Raw genomic sequence first — 17,952 nt, forward strand, 5'->3', positions numbered from 1 at the left:
ATAGCAGCTGTGGGGTAATTATACGCATAGCGGCAGTGACTTAGGGAGGTTCAATTTACCATTTTAACCCCTGATACTGAAGCGTCGACCAATAATATTTGTGTTTTGGCTACAAATCGGAAGGGTAATTAGTATAGTGAATTGGAATAGTGAGAGTGACGTGTCGGACTGAAATTAGTAGGGGGAGTCCCGGGTCTATTTACAGAGCGTGCTTGGGAACAGTGTACACGTGTTTGGATCCTGTTAAAGGAATCCTCTGCAGATGGCGCACTCTTTTTTTTGGTACAAAAAGATAATATTTATATATATTTAAGTATTGCGTACAAAGAGTCTTCAATTACGACGGAGAGGTTTTGAGTTCGAGTCTCCCCAAGAGCAAGGTGGGAAGTTCTTGGAGGGAAGGATGCCGGGGGTCTATTTGGAAACAGTCTCTCTACCCTAGGGTAGGGGTAAGATCTGCGTACACATTACCCTTCCCAGACCCCACTAAGTGGGATTATACTGGGTTGTTGTTGTTGTTGTTGTAGAGTCTTCAATTACAAGTGGCTTTAGTGTCATACTGTAATACACTAGCTACATTAATACTACTACTATCATTAACAAGCATCATATTGTTTACATAGGAACTGGGAATAGAGCCTGTTCTCTGGCTTATATTTATATCCAAAATGTGTTTCTTATCAGCTTCCAAAGCTTGGTTCACAAAAAGTGGTGCTACAGGATAGACATACGGATTGGCTGCCTTTGCTAAGTGGTCTGCTACATTATTTTGCTCTCTGTACGCATGTTGGACAGACATATTATTAAGCTGGTGAAGGAGGTACCTGCAGTCATTTAGCATATTGGCAAATAGAAGGTTGTCGGTTTGCAACAATGTAATAATATGTTGAGCATCTAACTCAACTTGAATAGGTAATAAATTATGTTGTAAGACCAATTTAAGTCCTGTAATTAAAGCATATAACTCCGTTGATAACGACGATCCCTTGTGGATAGCTTGTGCAAACCCTAGTATCCATTCACCCTTTGAATCTCGAATTGATCCTCCAATTCCACTTGCATTTGTGTCATTGGCTCCGTCAGTATTTAGCTTATAATTATTTTGCGCAGGAGGTTGTCATCCAAGGTTAGGCAAGCGCTGTTTCTTAGATTTATGGTAATAGGCTGTCAAATAAGCGTACTCAGTAGCTTGGTAGGTTGTTATGGAAACATTATCTCGTTCATTTGAAGAATTAAAATTATTCTTGTTACGAGTTAACCAAATATTCCACAAGCTCAGCGACAAGTATGTTTTGGGGCTTAAATTATAAGGGAGGATTACATTCTTAGAACTAAGAGTATATAACCAATTCTTAGTCCCTTGGATGGTGCGTATATATATCGGGAGATTTCTAAGTCCTAATTCCTCCCAATAGGCAGTAGCATTGTCGCAAAGAAGGAAGATGTGCCTAATATTTTCTTCAGTATCTTGGCAGTAAATGCAAGTGTTGTTTTGAATTAAATGAATATTAGTGAGATAAGCTTTGGTGGGTAAATCTATCATGGTATAACAGCCATAGAAACGTTTTTATCTTTGCTAAGATTGGTAGCTTCCATATCCATGAAAAGTTAGAGGAGGTGTTGTTGAAGTTGTGAATTTATCTACCAAATTATGGTACATAGAGTGAGATGGAAAAGTACCTGTTTGTGTTAATCCACAGTATGGGATGTCCGGAGTCTTGTGAAGTTGAGAAATATAAATTTGGTGTACTTGTTCTGTGATATCTTTTGGTAATTCAAAAGGCATTACCTTCCAATCCCAACCAGCATTGTGGAGGAAAGAAGATACTTTGATATTATCTTGATTTAGAGGAAGTGGTCCTTGAATTAAGGAACGAATTGTGAGTCCAGGATTTAACCAAGAATCATTCCAGAATTTAATGTGTTGACATGTTCCAATTTTCCATTGTAAACCATTTTAGTAGTGTTCCCATCCTTTTAAAATATTAGACCAAATCCTGGAGTATTTAAAGCTGTTTTTCCTGGTTAAAAACTTATTAAGGAGTACCTGAGCCCATAAAATGTTAGGAGATTTAAACATTCTCCAAGCTAAATTAGCAAGGAGTGCTGAATTTTTTATGTCTAGCTTTTGAATTCCTATGCCTCCTAAATCTTTTGAAGTAGTGATGATATCCCATTTCAGAAGGTGAATTCTTTTCTTTGTAGCAGTTGTACTCTAGAGGAAATTCCGCTGGTATAGATTCATTTTAGCAATAATTGTAGGTGGAATATTAATATATTGCATAATATGGTTAGGTAAGTTATTTAAAGTTGATTTTATAAGTGTTGCTCTGCCTGCTATTGTTAGGAACTTAGTTTTCCAGCCAGCAAGTCTATTTTTAAAATTATCTAGCAGGAATTGGAAATCTTCCTTTTTTGGTTTCCCTTGGAACATTGAAAATCCTAAATATTTACCAAATGATATCCCCTCTTTAATACTAAAGGAGTCCATAACAAATTGTTTATCTGCCTGTTTGCAATTTTTGGAGAAGTAATTTTTTGATTTGTCAAAGTTAATTTGTTGTCCTGAATGATGCATGAATTGGTTTAATACATCAACCATTGCATGACAACTTTTAGTAGTAATTTTTGAGAATAAAATAATGTCATCTGCAACGAATAAATGTGATAGTGTTGGTCATTGATTAGAGATCTTGATAGGTTGCCATTGGAGATGTTCTATAGCTCTTGAAATATTATGCGATAACATTTCCATACACATTATAAATAAATATGGCGATAAAGGATCTCCTTGCCTTATTCCTCTAGTAGGTGTAAAATATTGAGTTTTGGATCCATTAATGATAATTGATATGGAAGATGTAGTGACGCACGACATAATTAAAGAAACCATAGGTTCTGGAATATTAAAATAGTGAAGAAATTGTTTGATGAAAGACCATTCCAGGCGATCAAACACTTTTTCTAAATCTAACTTTAGGATCATGGCAGAAGACTTACCGTTCATTTTTGCAAGATAATTTAGAGATTCGTGAACTATTATGGCATTATCAGAAGCCCTCTTTCCTTGTTGAAAACTTGTTTGTGTAGGTCCAATTATTTTATTGATAATATGTTTAAGACGATTAACAAAAATTTTAGTTATAAGCTTATATAAAGTATTACAAAGACTAATGGGACGAAATTGCTGAATTGTAGATGGATGTTTTATTTTTAGTATTAAACAGACTAGTGTTTTATTCAATTCTTCAGGAATAACATTAGTGGTGAAAATTTCTTCACAAAAATGAATAACCTTACTTCTAACTTCTGCCCAGTATCTTTGATAAAAGAACGGGTGCAGACCATCCGGACTAGGGGATTTATAAGGTTTAAAGGTGAACATAGCTTCATTTATCTCCTCATGGCTAATTGGGGCACTGACCAATTGAATGTTAGTATAAGACATGTTCCAAGTACTAGGGTTCTAACGAGAATTAGCCGTACTTATATCTTTAGTGTTGAACAAAGATTTATAGTATTGTAGGATAAAATTATGTAGCTGAAAGTGTTCATCAACCCAATTTTCAATTGTGTCCTTTAAAGCCGTAATTCTATTCCTACATCTCCTTTGTAGAGTAGACATATGGAAAAACTTAGTATTAGCATCTCCATCATTTATCCAATTAATGCGTGATTTTAATTTCCAAAATTCTTCATCAACACGTAGGAGGTTATTATAATCTAAATTGAGTTGTATTTCCAAGTTTTGGAGGAATTGACCTGTAAGATAATGAACTGAAGCCTGTATACCTCCTAGTCTAGCTAAAATTCTCCTTTTTTGTTGGAATATATTACCAAAAGTTTGCTTATTCCATCTAGTTGCTACTACTTGAAAATTACGAATAGTTTCAAACAAAAGTTGGTCGTCAGACCAAATATTATGAACTAATTGTTGAAAATGTGGGTGTGAAGCCCACATAGTTTCAAAACGAAAAATATTATGATGTATTGTTGTTGGGAGTTCTAAAGTAATTAAAAGAGGGCAGTGATCTGAATAAGTACGAGGTAGATGATTAACTAAATCTTCAGGATATAAGTTCAACCAATCATAGTTAGCCAAAAAACGATCAAGTCGCTCTAGGATTGTGTACCCATGTCTACGTTTATTAGTCCAAGTATATCTACTACCTTGAAATCCTAAGTCAACTAACTTACAAGTGTTAATAAAATTGGCAAAGTTATCAGTTCTTCGATTATTAATGGGAAGTCCACCAAACCTTTCTTTTGCTTCTAAAATTTCATTAAAATCACCCCCAATTAGCCACGACGTAGAAACCGTGTTATGCAAATTCAGTAGATTATTCCACAGTATATCACGGAGTTGATAATAAGGGCTAGCATATATTGTAGATAAAAACCACGGTTGTTTATTTGGACTTACCCGGACCACACAGTGGATCTCTTGCTGTGAAAGCCTCATTTCAGTAACATTGATAGTAGCTTCATTCCATAAAATAAGTAATCCACCTACAAGACCATTGGCTGGCACTTACGACATATTAGTAAAATTAAAGTCATCATGAAGCCTAGTGTGATCTTGCATGTGAGTTTCTAGTAGAATGGCTAACATTGGCCTGTGATTATCTAAGAGAGATCGAAAATGCCTACGAAACTCAGGATTGTGTGACCCCTTACAATTCCATATTAGGAAATTCATATAAGAGTTAGGAGAGGTTATCTCCCTCATGGGAGGTCGAACTGTCGGACTGGCTGCCTGAGTCGTGATCTGACCTAGACTCAGAGAATGAGTGAACTGAAGTAGTGTGAGGATGATCACCATCGCATATTTGCCTACTTCTGGATGTGTTGTTTGACGAAAAATTAGACTGCATCTTATCATTTCCGGGGGGCATTTGAGAATATTTTTTTTTCAAACTGTTCTTCTAGGTTGTAAAGTTGGATTCCCTTTAACCACCAAAACTCCGTCCTTGTTGCCCTTATTTCTGCTAGTATCACTGCTAATTCTTGCCTTGTTTGAGTATCTAGTGCGGGTGGAGATCGAGAAGGAGTGTCTTGTGGACTGTCCTGTGGTGTAAGGTTCTCCAAGGGACTCAGGGGGCTCGCATAGGGAGAGAGAGGGTTGAATGTGTCTAGTGCCTGAAACCAAGGGGCATAGATTTGCCCTATGTGATGAGGAGGGTAGAATGGAAGAAGTTGGAAGTTCTGATTTCCTAATGGATTCAGAGGAGTTGGAGGGTACTGCCAGTGTGCTTGTGTTGAGGAAGATGCTTGGCTCTCTAAGAACAATGGGGTCTGAGTCGAGTACCATTGGTTTTGATTGTAAGACTCCATTCCTATCCTCATTCCCTCTGTCACTATCTCTGCACGGTGAGTTGGATTTTGAATGAGCAACACAACTTCCTGATTGTTTAACTCCAAGGTGAATATTAGGGCATAACCCTGCAAACCCATCTCCAGCCAGGATTGAAGGGTTGATCCATAGACATCTGTTGAGATGTGTAGATCATCGGTGTGGAGATATGTGGAACCTGGGGACCCTGCATGATCAACCTTGGTAGATGGAAAAAGTGATTGTTCACCTACATGTTCTCCCTGAAGTACTGGTTTTGACTGTCGTTGATGAAAATTGGCCTTTGCATTTTGTATGGTCTCAGAGGAGGGAAGTAATGGTATTGTAGTTATTAAAGGTTCTGTATTATTCTTATGAAAAGGCTTAAGAGGCAGAATTATCAAGGAAGGATTTAGTGGTATAGAATGAGTAAGAATGGATGAATCACATGGATAGTAATCATTATGTTTGCATGGATCGGTTTCATTACTATCCGGATTTACTGTGGCATGCAAATTACTTGAAGAGCTATTGGGGAATGAGGAGGACGTGTCTAAGGGTGGGATAGCTAGAGGTAATAAATCATTTATTGATAGGTCTGTAAGCACGTGATTTTTGCTTCATGGACAGTTGCTCCAAAAGAAAACAAAAATAGTGACAAATGACTCCGTTGTACAATTTTTCGTTTGTTCGTGACGCGTGTTGTCAGTCATTGGTGGTTCGGTCCATGTTACATTTGATGCTATCAATCAAAAATACAAAGTATGTCTGTCCTGGTAATCAAACCGTAACTCGGTCGTTAAAAGAAAATTCAAAAATATATGTGCATCGTTCGTTCTAGGTTTTTAGTTAACTTACTTAAATATTTTTGTGATAATTGTGTTAAAATGTTACATTGTTGTTGGTTTTAATTTCATTGTTTTATTATTGTTATTTCATTTTTGTTTTAAAAGAAAAAATAAAATAAAAATATAATAGAGAACAAAAAGAGTGAATGAAAATAGGGTCAGGCCCAGGAAATAAAACAAAAAAATGGGCCCAAACCAGCACAAGTCCGGTCCAAATTAGGCCTGTCCAAGTACGAACCCAAACGACGTCGTTTCAGGGACGGTTGATCTGAGCCATTCATTTCCATTGATCCGATGGCCTTTATTGGCCCTCATGACCCGACCCATTCCCATTTTGACCGACCCCCCTACTTAACCAAACGACACCGTATGGTTAAGCTTCCCCAATCCTGGCCATCAATTGTGATCAATCCAACGGCCAGGATTGAATCAGCCTCCCCGTATATAAGCCTTCTATCATACCCCACGCCCCTATTCGAACCCCCCTCCACTCATCGTCTTCACCCAAACACTGAAGCCCCCCCAAACCCTAGCAGCCGCCCTAGCTCCCCTTTCACCAGAACCCGGCGGCACGAACGCCGGTGACCACCTCCTGAACACCCTAAGACCCCCTCACTCTCCTGAACATGGATCTGTTACCCCCTAACTTCGAATCACCTTCCCTCGTCTCGAATCTTCATTTGAAGATTCGAGTCGAACCCGGACCTATACTAAACCACCCCATCTTCATACCAGACACTCCCCGGACCCTCCTCGTGACCAAACCAGACTTGGTTTGGTCCGAATCTACCCACAACTCCAAAAAAACCAGATCTGAAAATCCAGACCTTAGAACACATGCACCTGGGGAATCCGGCCGGTCTTGAAAGGGGTTGAGGTTTAATGGATCTTAACCAAGGTGTTCTCATGTGAGAACACCCTGGTTAAAATTTGTTCGGCCTCAAATGGTCAAAGTTGAGTCTGATTTGGGTCTGTTTGGTTTAAACATTTTTCGGTAAGTTTTCCTTTCCCTTTGTTTAGTTCTAATTAAGTTGCCAGCATGTTTCGTTGTGTTTGTTTGTTCTTTTGTTATTTTTCTGATTTCTTCCGTCCTTGTAAATACCTTTTATTTGGTCGATTGTCTTCTGTGTATGTTTTGAACGTATTCTGTGATATACATGTCCGATTAGGATAGTCGTCGCATGAATAATTTATAGGTTCCCAGTGATTGACCAAAGTTGTCCGAAGCCCTTTAGGTCCATGTACGTATTGTTTATATGAGTGACTGATTGCTACCTATTATAATTAGTATAGTCGACTTGATAAATGTCGTCGATTAACTTCCTACGACTAAATGTTCAAATACTCTAATACGTACAACCTCACTTGAACTGAATGGACCTGTATTGTGATTTGAATGTTGGACATTATCTATGGATGCTAGTCTTTAACTGCATTGTAAACAATTAAAAGGACCAGGCTAGGGCAGTTCTGAAATGGAACTCTCAGAAGTTCAAAATGTCCTGAGGCTGCAGTGATGTAGGACAGTAATAATCAAGGGCTAACAGGGGTAGTCTGGGGTTTAAAAAGAACAGAAATAATTAGTTTAAGTGAGCTGACAAGTAGGGTACTAATTAAGATTAAACTAATACCAATGGAGAACAAGACACAAGAGTATGGGTTTTAAAATGAATAATAAAATGAGCCCATAACTCTTGATTAAAGAATAAGCTAGGCGTGGGGAGCAAATGGCTGGCACCAAAAGATGCTTAAGCATGGGTTTAAAGGGTATGGGCAGTCTGCAAGTGGGAGGATGCAGGCAGCTTAGCTGCACTGGTCGTTTGGATTATAAATAGGCCATTTCAGAACTTAAAGAGGGCTGGAATTTTTAGTCTTGAGAGAGGTCTTGTGAGTTTTTAAAAAAAAAAAGACTGAAAACATAAGAAAATTTCAGTAAAACACTGTAACCAAATACTGTCTGAGAGCTATATAAGAGTTCATATTGGTCAAGCTGTCTTGGCCAAGTTCTGTTTCTTTGGCACTGACTGAGCTGCTTGTGATTGTCAAACTGTTGGTTTGCTGCATTGAACACTTTGTCCCTCCTGTTGTTTCATTACTCTTTCCTGGGATTGTTCGTTTGGTGCTCGACCATCTGCTGGTTTTCTTTGTTCTAGGAATTATTGCTGTTTGTCTGTGGACTGTGGACAACACTTGGATTGTTTATTTGTTGCTCGACTCCTTGCTGAGCTTCATCATTGTTGGCTGGTTGTTGTTGTTGTGTTGTTGCTGTGAATCTGCTGTTGCTGTTGTTTGCTGTGTACTACTCAGCTGATCCTTTTCCTTCTTCTTTTGTTCCTCTATACCAGGTACACAACTAATACTGTCCATGTAATTTGAAAGTCGAGCATGAATACAAAAGGGAAGATTTGAAGACATCTATGTCCACATGTAGTTGCTATATAGATGATCATGTAGTGTGTAATGGTTTACAATCTTGTTTGGGTATTGGAGTTGGTCCTTTCATATAGTGAATACAAAAAATGTAGTATGGTTTAATATCATATGTTGGTTAGGTTGACAGACAAAAGGATTGGCAGTATACTAGGCTATGTCTTGGAAATTAGTTGTGTTTTGTAATTAGCATTCTCTTTTAATGCATGTCAAAGAATAAAACTATCCGCCTCAGTTAGTTTTCATTCTCTTTTGATAAACTGCCTCGTTATAATTATCAAGCCACACCCTTATAACAATTAGCACAAGTCCGCGCCCCTCAACCTTATGAAGGTCGAGCCCAGGTCAAAACAGACCAAACAGACCCGCCTCGGATAAACAGTGGCCCAGGTCTGGCCCATTCCGCATGAGCTGGATTTGGGCCCATAATGTTCGATCAGCTGTCCGTATGCATGGTCACGTTTCCTTATTCTGTAAAAGCATTTCGGATCCTGCTATAAATAATCTGCAAGCATGTAAATAATTAAGAGATTTTCTTTTATTTTAGAGACGAACTTAATAGGAAATATAGTCATTATAGGTTTATCCTTTAAAATAAAAATGAGACGAGCCTCGACAAACAAAAATGTAGAAGCTGCGGGGCCCTCTAAATGTATATATTAAATACTTAGATTCCGGGACGGGCCGTTTAGCAAATTTCACGGCCCTTCCTAAAATAATAACACGATAGTCTCTTTAGGTGCGTGTTTAATAATCTACTTTCTTAAAACTTGGGGTGTGCATTTCATGCGACCCAGATCCAAATCCCAAAACATCAAATAAAATATGTTCCAGATTGTGGGTGCATTTCATGTGACGCAGTCCAAGGACATGTTTTAAGCGATGTTCACATCCTTTTGAAATAATAACAATAAAGCGGTAAAAAGTTAAAATTGGCACATTGGTTCATAATGGTATTTAAAATCAGATAAATAAGCCGAATATGACCGTTTAGTAAAATTCCACGGTCCTACCCAAAATAAATATGCTAGTCGCTTTAGGCACGCCTTTAATAATTTAATTTCCTTAAACTCGGGTGCACATTGATGTGACCCAAATCCAAATCTCAACGGAGTCAAAGTGTGTCGATGACCACGGGTACATTGATTGTAACGCGGTTCGAGATACATTTTCACAACGTTGCAATTCTTGATAAGAACAGTAAATGATAAAAGTGGTAAAGAGTTAAAATTGGCACATCGGTTCATAATTGTATTAAAATCAGATAAATAAGCCAAATATGACAGTTGAGCGACCGTGCTAGAACCACGGAACTCGGGAATGCCTAACACCTTCTCCCGGGTTAACAGAATTCCTTATCCGGATTTCTGGTACGCAGACTATAATATAGAGTCATTCTTTTCCTCGATTCGGGATTAAAACTGGTGACTTGGGACACCCTAAATCTCCCAAGTGGCGACTCTGAAATAAATAAACAAATCCCGTTTTGATTGTCCTTTAATTGGAAAAAACTCCCTTGCGCCCCCTCGGGTGCGGAAAAAGGAGGTGTGACAAGGTCTATATGAAGAGGTGGAGTGTTACGTAGAAAATCCATCTTATGTGGATTCTGTTGCTGAGGAAACGTGGTACAGGTTGGAGAAAGATTAATAGGCTTAGGTGGTGCATCAGATAAGGTAGAACTAGGTTGAGTAATTTTTTGATTGAGTAAAAAGGGAGGCTGTAATAATGAAATGTTGGAATGGTGTAAAGTGACGTCGGTTTGCATTATTACTACTTTAGTAGGTGAACCAACTCGGTTTGGAGTACTATTCAGTGGGCTTGAGTCCATATGATCCGTTTGTGGTCTATATTGCCCAATAAGAGGACTAAACTTGTTAGACAAATCCTTATTGAGCTTAGACAGCTCATCTTCGTTTAACAAAAGAGAGGAGCCCAAAGATGGGCCTTTAGGGTTTGAGGACTTACCTGGTAGCAGATGTGCCGGCGTTTGTTCCAGTGGCCGAGTATTGGTGGGTCTACTATTCTGTCGTTGTTTATATGAAGAGTTGAATCTTTTGAGAAAACAACTGTTTTCCACTCTGGTTCAGGTTTGGCAGAAGTGGATGGTTGATTTGTTATAGGAATTGGTATAGTTTTTTTCGGAGTTGGACAGTTCTGAATTATATGACCTAGGTGGCTACAATTAGTGCAGAGTACATTGATACTTTCGTATAGGAGGATTTGCTTGTGATTTCCTATGTTTATGTGAGTTTTGAGGGGTCGCTCCAAGGGTACTTCAATGCAAATACGTTCATAGCGTCCTCTTGTAGTTGTTGAAGTACATGTATCAATCTTTAAGAGTTGTCCTAATTTAGATCCAACTCGTTGTAATATCTCTACATCGTAAAACTCTGTTGGTAGCTTAGGGAGCCTTACCCAGATTGCTGAGTAGGTTAGCTGTGTGGATGATGCAATAAACTTGGGTTCCCACCTACGTACTGATAAGAAGTGATTTAGAATAAACCATGGACCACCCTGCAGAGCTTTTAGCATGTTGTCTTCCTGTTGAAATTTGATAAGGAAGAAATCTGACCCTAGGTCAATAATAGGGAATTCTTCTGTGGGTTTCCATAGTTCTATAAGCTTGGTCTTTAGCAGGTGGTGTGCAATTCTTCGTCCAAACAGCTTAATAATTACTGAGTATTTCCAAGGTTCATATAAACGCGCCTTATCTGTAGTTGAAATTGGTATGAAAGTATCATCCTCATCTTTGTCATGGATGAATTCATAGATAGGTCAGGGTTAGGTAACGGTTGGGAATGGTTGTTGATAGATGTAGAGATATATTTATTAGCAAGTAGTGTTTGGAGGAAAGATGTTGGTTTGTGGTTTATAAGTTTGCCATCTATATGCATAGAAGTGAGGTCGGGTGGTTCTTCAAGTTGTTGATTGGATAAAAGGTTGTTGCTAGGAACAGACATATTTAGGATATATGTTGTGTTTATACGCAGCAGAAGGTATAAAGATTAGTGGAGTGTCTATGGTGGGAAGTTAAACTGAGGAGGAAGGAAATATTAGGCATTCTCCCTCTAGGAACTAAATTTCTTAACTTTACATAACTAGCATGAAGACAAGAGGGGTTGCTCTTATCGTAAGCAACCCCCACTTCCAACCGAGAGGTTGTGAGTTCGAGTCTCCCCAAGAGCAAGGTGGGAAGTTTTTGGAGGGAAGGATGTCGGGGGTCTATTTGGAAACAGTCTCTCTACCCTAGGGTAGGGGTAAGGTCTGCGTACACACTACCCTCCCAGACCCCACCAAGTGGAATTATACTGGGTTATTATTGTTGTTGTTGTTGTTGTTGTTGTACATAACTAGCATAAACTTGCATATTCTTGAATATACGCAATGCTACTTACTGTCAAACAAAAAAGAATTTATGAAGGACCATTCCTGAATGTCTCACCAAAGAGCTACATCCAGTTGTACTTTTCAGATGGCGCACTCAAATAGAATTACATCAAATTAGGAGTATTTTTAGCATTGTCAAATAGGTTAAATCAATTAATGGACAAAATACACATAAAACCACATTTTATGTGTATTAATTTTAAAGTGCGCACGTTGCACCTGAATTCTCATCGATGACAATAAATTTTAAAAAATCAATGAGTTTTATTATTATTTGACTTCTTTATATTTAAGTAAGCATAGATTTAAAAGATATATGCAGTAAGTTATACTTTAAATAATCCTAAATTTCTTATAAATAACAGTACGATTCAATTATAATCTCAATATATAAATTTGAATATCTTATCTATGCTTCACTTGTCGAATATTATAACTGAATTTGTGATTTCATATGGGAATAATTGCAATATGTAAATAAAAAATTAAAGTATATTTTGCATGTCATTTATTTAAAGATATTGTATTTCTCGTCCTAATGTGTTTATATGTGTGGTCACATTGTATAGTAAACTTTAATATTTAAGAATTTAAGGAATAAATTTATATAACCCTAAAATTAGGAGTTTTTACATAGTTCAAATAAGAAAAGATTTATTACCAAAATTTAGCGGATTTCAAAGTCTTAAATATTATAAAAGCTATTAATTTATACTCTTATCTAATGTGAAACTAATTTTTAAATGGTAAAAAAAGCGAACAATATTTCACTACAAAAAAGCTTAAAGATAATGCATAAGATTTCACCTTCTGAAAATATAGAACATCGACTATAATAATAAGAAGACGAAGAGAAGTTAATATTGATCCATTATAATCAGATGTGTCCAAACGGACACTTAACAATTCAATGATGTTCAGCAAGGAGATACAATTGCGCCATGAAAAATTAAAAGTTAAAGTTATAAAAGTTTCAAACTTGGAATTGCAGTGACGAAGAAACTCTATTTTTTAGTCCAAACGAAAAAGAGGAGCTAAAATTTAATTTGAAGGAATTGTAATATAAGACAGTTCGAAATAATAAGTATTGTAATTATATTCAATATAGGATTATAGTTAATTTTAAAGTCCTAATACTTTTATATGTCAGTCAATAAGGAAAGATTTAAGAAGTTAACATTTTATTTGATTTTTAAATCCAAAATATTAGAAAAATAACTCAAATTACATTTTTGTCTAATGTGAAATTCCTTTTTAAAGACTACAATAGAACAAAGATGTGAGTAAAATGGATCACAAAATATCCAGGGATTGTTTGGTTCATCTTAGTTATAAAGGGATTATAATGTGAAAATTGTTTGTGTGATGATTTATAATAAAGAATGAAAGGATTATTGTGCGCTGACTAATAATAAAGAGAGAATGTTATCCATGTATTACTTAGTGGACGTTTGGACATAAAAATTGTGAAATTTTGGAAAAAATAAGAAAAAAAGCCGAAGTAAAAAATTGGTATTTAAAAATTAGAGTTATGTTTAGACATGAATATAATTTGGTGTTATTTTTGAATTTTTATGAGTGATTTGAGGTGAAAATTTTGAAAAAGAACTTTTTCAAATTCTGAAATTCAACTTCAATTGCATTTTTAGATTTTCATGATCAAAAAAATTATGGCCAAATAGGCCATTAAATACCACTAATCAAATACTGTACTCAGGAGTATTGTCTTAGAACGATTATTTTTATCTTGTGGGGCCAATCAAATATTGTATTATGTTGTGATTAATTATGTATGTACGGTCGACCAAACGCCCTCATAGGTTATAGGCCCCACCGCAGCAAACTTGAGTAATTGTTATTTCGGCTTTTGATGATTTTTGTTTGGTATCCATCTATTCACATCGTAGCTATAATCATAGTTACGAAATGGTTGCAACTTTACTTTAAGTGTGTGTACGGGTGAAATCGGAGGCAAAGTTTTTCCTGATTCTCCGATAAAGTAACAAAGGGGAAGCACAACTCGAAGTGATTATAATCGAAGCCTAGGAGCCCCTCACATCGAAAATCGGGAGGAATGAACGATATGTTTGAGGGACACGGTGAAATGGTAGGCCTGGCCAAGCGTATAGCTTCTGGACCTCGAGGAACGCGCTGAATGGTTACGCATGACGTACACGGGGCCATAATATTCGCCCTCAATCAGATATTCACTACTAGAAATCCGAAAAAAAACGTCCACAAAAACCGACCAAAATAGATCGGTATTGGCTAATAACCGTCCAAAACGCGACCATTAACATGTGGTCTGTATTTTAAAGGTTGGAAGAGCATATTTTGCGACCGGCCAAAACTAAAAAAATGCCCAAAAAATCGACCGAAGTTGATCGGTTTTTTCAGACCAAAGTGGGTCGGTTTTTTCCGACCAAAGTCGGTCGGTATTTTAATTATGTAATTAAAAAATGTAACATTTGGGAATCGAACCGGGGTCTGTACTATGGTAGGATACTTTTCTACTACTAGACCATTGGTGCATTTTGTTTTAAGACTGTCTTTTATTTCATTTTATACTCTTTAATTGTATTTTCGCACGAAAATAACCGGTCGATATATGTCGGTTTTATTAAAAAAATAAAATTACCGACCGAATTCGGTATTTTTTAATTTTAATTTTAATTTATTTCAAAAAAAAATCGGCCAAAGTTGTTCGATTTCTTAAAAAATAAATTTTGTAGGACTCAAAAATAGTTTCCCGCATTTTTACGCCAAAGAAAACCGACCAAAATTGGTCGGTTTCGTAAAAAAATTAAAACATAAAATATTTTGAAAAATCGACCGACTTTGGTTGTTTTTTGGCCGATTTTTTGATCGACCCGGTTGACCAAGGTCGGTTTTTCCCGAATTTCTATTAGTGATTACGGCGCGAATCCCGTTCAATATCAATTGTAGATCAACATTTAGCGAAAAAAGAAGATTTTTATCTTTTTTAGAAGTGCAGTAGGATTAAAATTCCCTTACTATATAAAGAGGAAAGTTTTATTTATTTAGACACATTGTGACACGCAAAGCAAAAGAATAAAAGTTTACTTTTGTGTTCTAACTATTCTTAAAAGCATTACTCATTTGTTTTTTTCTTCGCTCCCGACCGAGCTTGCACCGAGGGTCCAATCGAGGACAAATTTCACTATCAGTCTAAGATAAGGCTTGGTTATTCATTGTGTTTGGTTTGATCATTTATTTTGTCTTTAACTCATTTACCTGTTGTTCTTAATTATTTATATTAAATTAAATCACATATTTTTTAAACCACATATAAATTTAATTATTATTCATTTTTGGATAAACAAAGTGACCTACATATAACATTCTAATTTATCGAATATCTTCTCTTCTTTATTATCCACGAGTTTATTTTTATTTTTGAAACAACTTTAGAAGGCGACATAAACATATTATCTCCAGGAAGTTGCAATAATAAGAGCTTATTCGCGTGTGTCATAATATATATCACTGTTATTATTTGGAAGTCGATCTACTAAATTATTTTTAACTGCGACTCTTTTAATATTTATTACATTTTTTAAAGTTATTAAAAACTACTATATTTGTTATATATGTACTCTATATTCCAAATAAGAGAGTGACATAATTGACAATTATAACGCATCGACAAGCAGTTAATTTCTAAGCAGAGGCGAATTTAGGATTCAAACGCTATTGGTTCAGCTTTTAAAGTTTTTATTATTGACTTATTGTATTTTTAAAAATTACGGGTTTATATATATTATTTGTTACAATTTTAGTAAATTTTTACACATAAATTTATATACCATATTAAAATTATGAGTTCGATTGAACCCGATATTAGAAGGCTAGGTAAGCCCGTGAATGCAGCAAAGATTATTTTTGTTAAGAATTAATGCTCTACCATGTACCCCTTCTTTTGTTGCTTCTCCTTTTTATATAATGATTGCCTGGGGACTATGCTCCACCAAAAAGTCAAGCTTTATAATAAGTACTCCCTCCAGTGGAAATTAATCTTATTTTTTCAAAATGTATCTATATTTATATATTTTAATGTGTCAATGTAATAATTAATTAAGGTTAATTTAATAAATATTTTTTTTTTGGAATTTGTATTTTTTTAATGAGTGTGACAAAGATCAAATGGCCACTTATTGTGGACCGGAGAAAATATTAAATAACTTTTACTTATTATTAAAATATATAAGTATCTCTTGCGCACAAAAAAAAAGGATTTACAAGCAAGTAGACATATTGTAGCTGAATTTATTTCACATAGTTGAAATATTAAAGTTCAATTAGGTCGTCATAAGCCTAAGATTTCTTATTGGGAAACTTACATAAATGCCCCAAATAAGTTTCAACTTACCAACCTCTAGTCATTAGTCATAGACTTACCAAAACTAGCCAAATGCATATAAAAATTGAAAAATCAAATAAATAAGGTTCTTTCTCTCAAAGAATCACATGCAAAAATCACCTTCCATACTGTTAAGCGTGATTAACAACATTAGATGAAAGCCGGAAAGAAAATTTCATGGATGAGCTAGCAAATAAGGTGATGAAATACACACAAAAGAAATACAATATTCCAAAAACCTACTCAAAAAAAAGGAACTTTTTAAATGGGTATAGTTGAAATTCATTGAAAACATATAGATAAGTCAATATACAAAATTTGAGAAAGGTTGGAGGTGATTTGGACTGGTTTTGTATCAAAATTCGTAAATAAATCGAGTTCAAAAAATTCTTCTCCGACACATGTATCAAATATGTATCACGCATGTATCTCACACACATGTATATATGGATATACATGTGATACACAATTGATACAAATATGACACATATGCGATACACAAATGATACACAGCGTAATACACATATCATTTTTTTCATGTTCAGTTTTTACTTCGAATTTTCAATTTAAGCCACCTCAAAACTTCACCAAATCATCCCAAAACTAAGATTCAAGCTCCTTAAGTTGTGCCCAATCTATTCTAATAACACCACTCAAAACAAAGCAAAAATTTAATATTTTTTTGCTACAAATAGCTAATTGGCTAATTTGACTAATATTAGTAATATTTTATCAATTGGCTAATTTTTGTAATGAGTTACCTATAAATGAACATAGCTGATAATTTCTCTTTATTATTCGTGACAGTATTTAATTATTCATATTGTGACCTTGGACCACTTAATCTTTGCACTTAAGGACTACTAAACCTAAATTTTTATATAAAAAAAATACTCGTAAACCCAAAATAAATAAAAAAATACTCGTGAAATGCTTGGAATTCAATACCCTAAATCTAAATAGAGTTTATATGAAGGACTCCAATTAAATAACATAACTTTTTAGATCAAATTCCTAAGAGCTAGGGAAATAATTACCTGATTATTCCTAAATAATAGAAATATAATTAAATGATAATTCCTACAATTAAAAAAATAAATTATTATTTTGTTTAATATAAAAGCTAGTTTTAAAGAGTAAAAAATATGAACCATTGCGCGTGAATACTATCTAGATGAGTATGAACTATTAAAATGTTACATAAATATTCTATTAAAAAATTATGTTTGAGAGATAAAATAAAAGTTATAGAAAAAATATAAGTTCTTGAAAATAGTAATTGTTGAACCTATCTTAGCTAACACAATAAGCAAAGAAACTATACCCCGTATAAGCCCCCAATCATGTGAGTCAATATATTCAACTTAAAATTATTATAAGTTTTATAATATCATTACTTTAATTTCACAAGTTATCATTCTTCAATTTTAGTTTTAGCAAGAACGCATTAATCCTTGAATATTTAAGTTATTACGTAAAATTTATTTGAAAAGTTATATATTCTTAAATTCATTATAGAAAACACAAATAATTCAACTAACTTGCAAAAGATGCCTTTTTTTTTCTCGCAAATA

The 17,952-nt window shown here is 35.2% G+C and overlaps 1 protein-coding gene across 1 annotated transcript; it reads right to left on the minus strand.

Annotated features, from left to right (window-relative positions):
- Positions 1-730: 730 nt before the first annotated feature.
- Positions 731-10,675, minus strand: LOC104240845 (uncharacterized). The gene is made up of 2 exons (XM_070171515.1): positions 10,576-10,675; positions 731-4,509 (listed from the first exon to the last, which is right to left on the minus strand). Exon 2 carries the CDS (start codon positions 4,460-4,462, stop codon positions 3,467-3,469), a length of 996 nt encoding a protein of 331 aa, XP_070027616.1. The 5' UTR covers positions 4,463-4,509; positions 10,576-10,675; the 3' UTR covers positions 731-3,466.
- Positions 10,676-17,952: the final 7,277 nt, after the last annotated feature.

Source organism: Nicotiana sylvestris, chromosome 3 (assembly GCF_000393655.2).
Source record: "Nicotiana sylvestris chromosome 3, ASM39365v2, whole genome shotgun sequence".
NCBI lineage: Eukaryota > Viridiplantae > Streptophyta > Magnoliopsida > Solanales > Solanaceae > Nicotiana > Nicotiana sylvestris.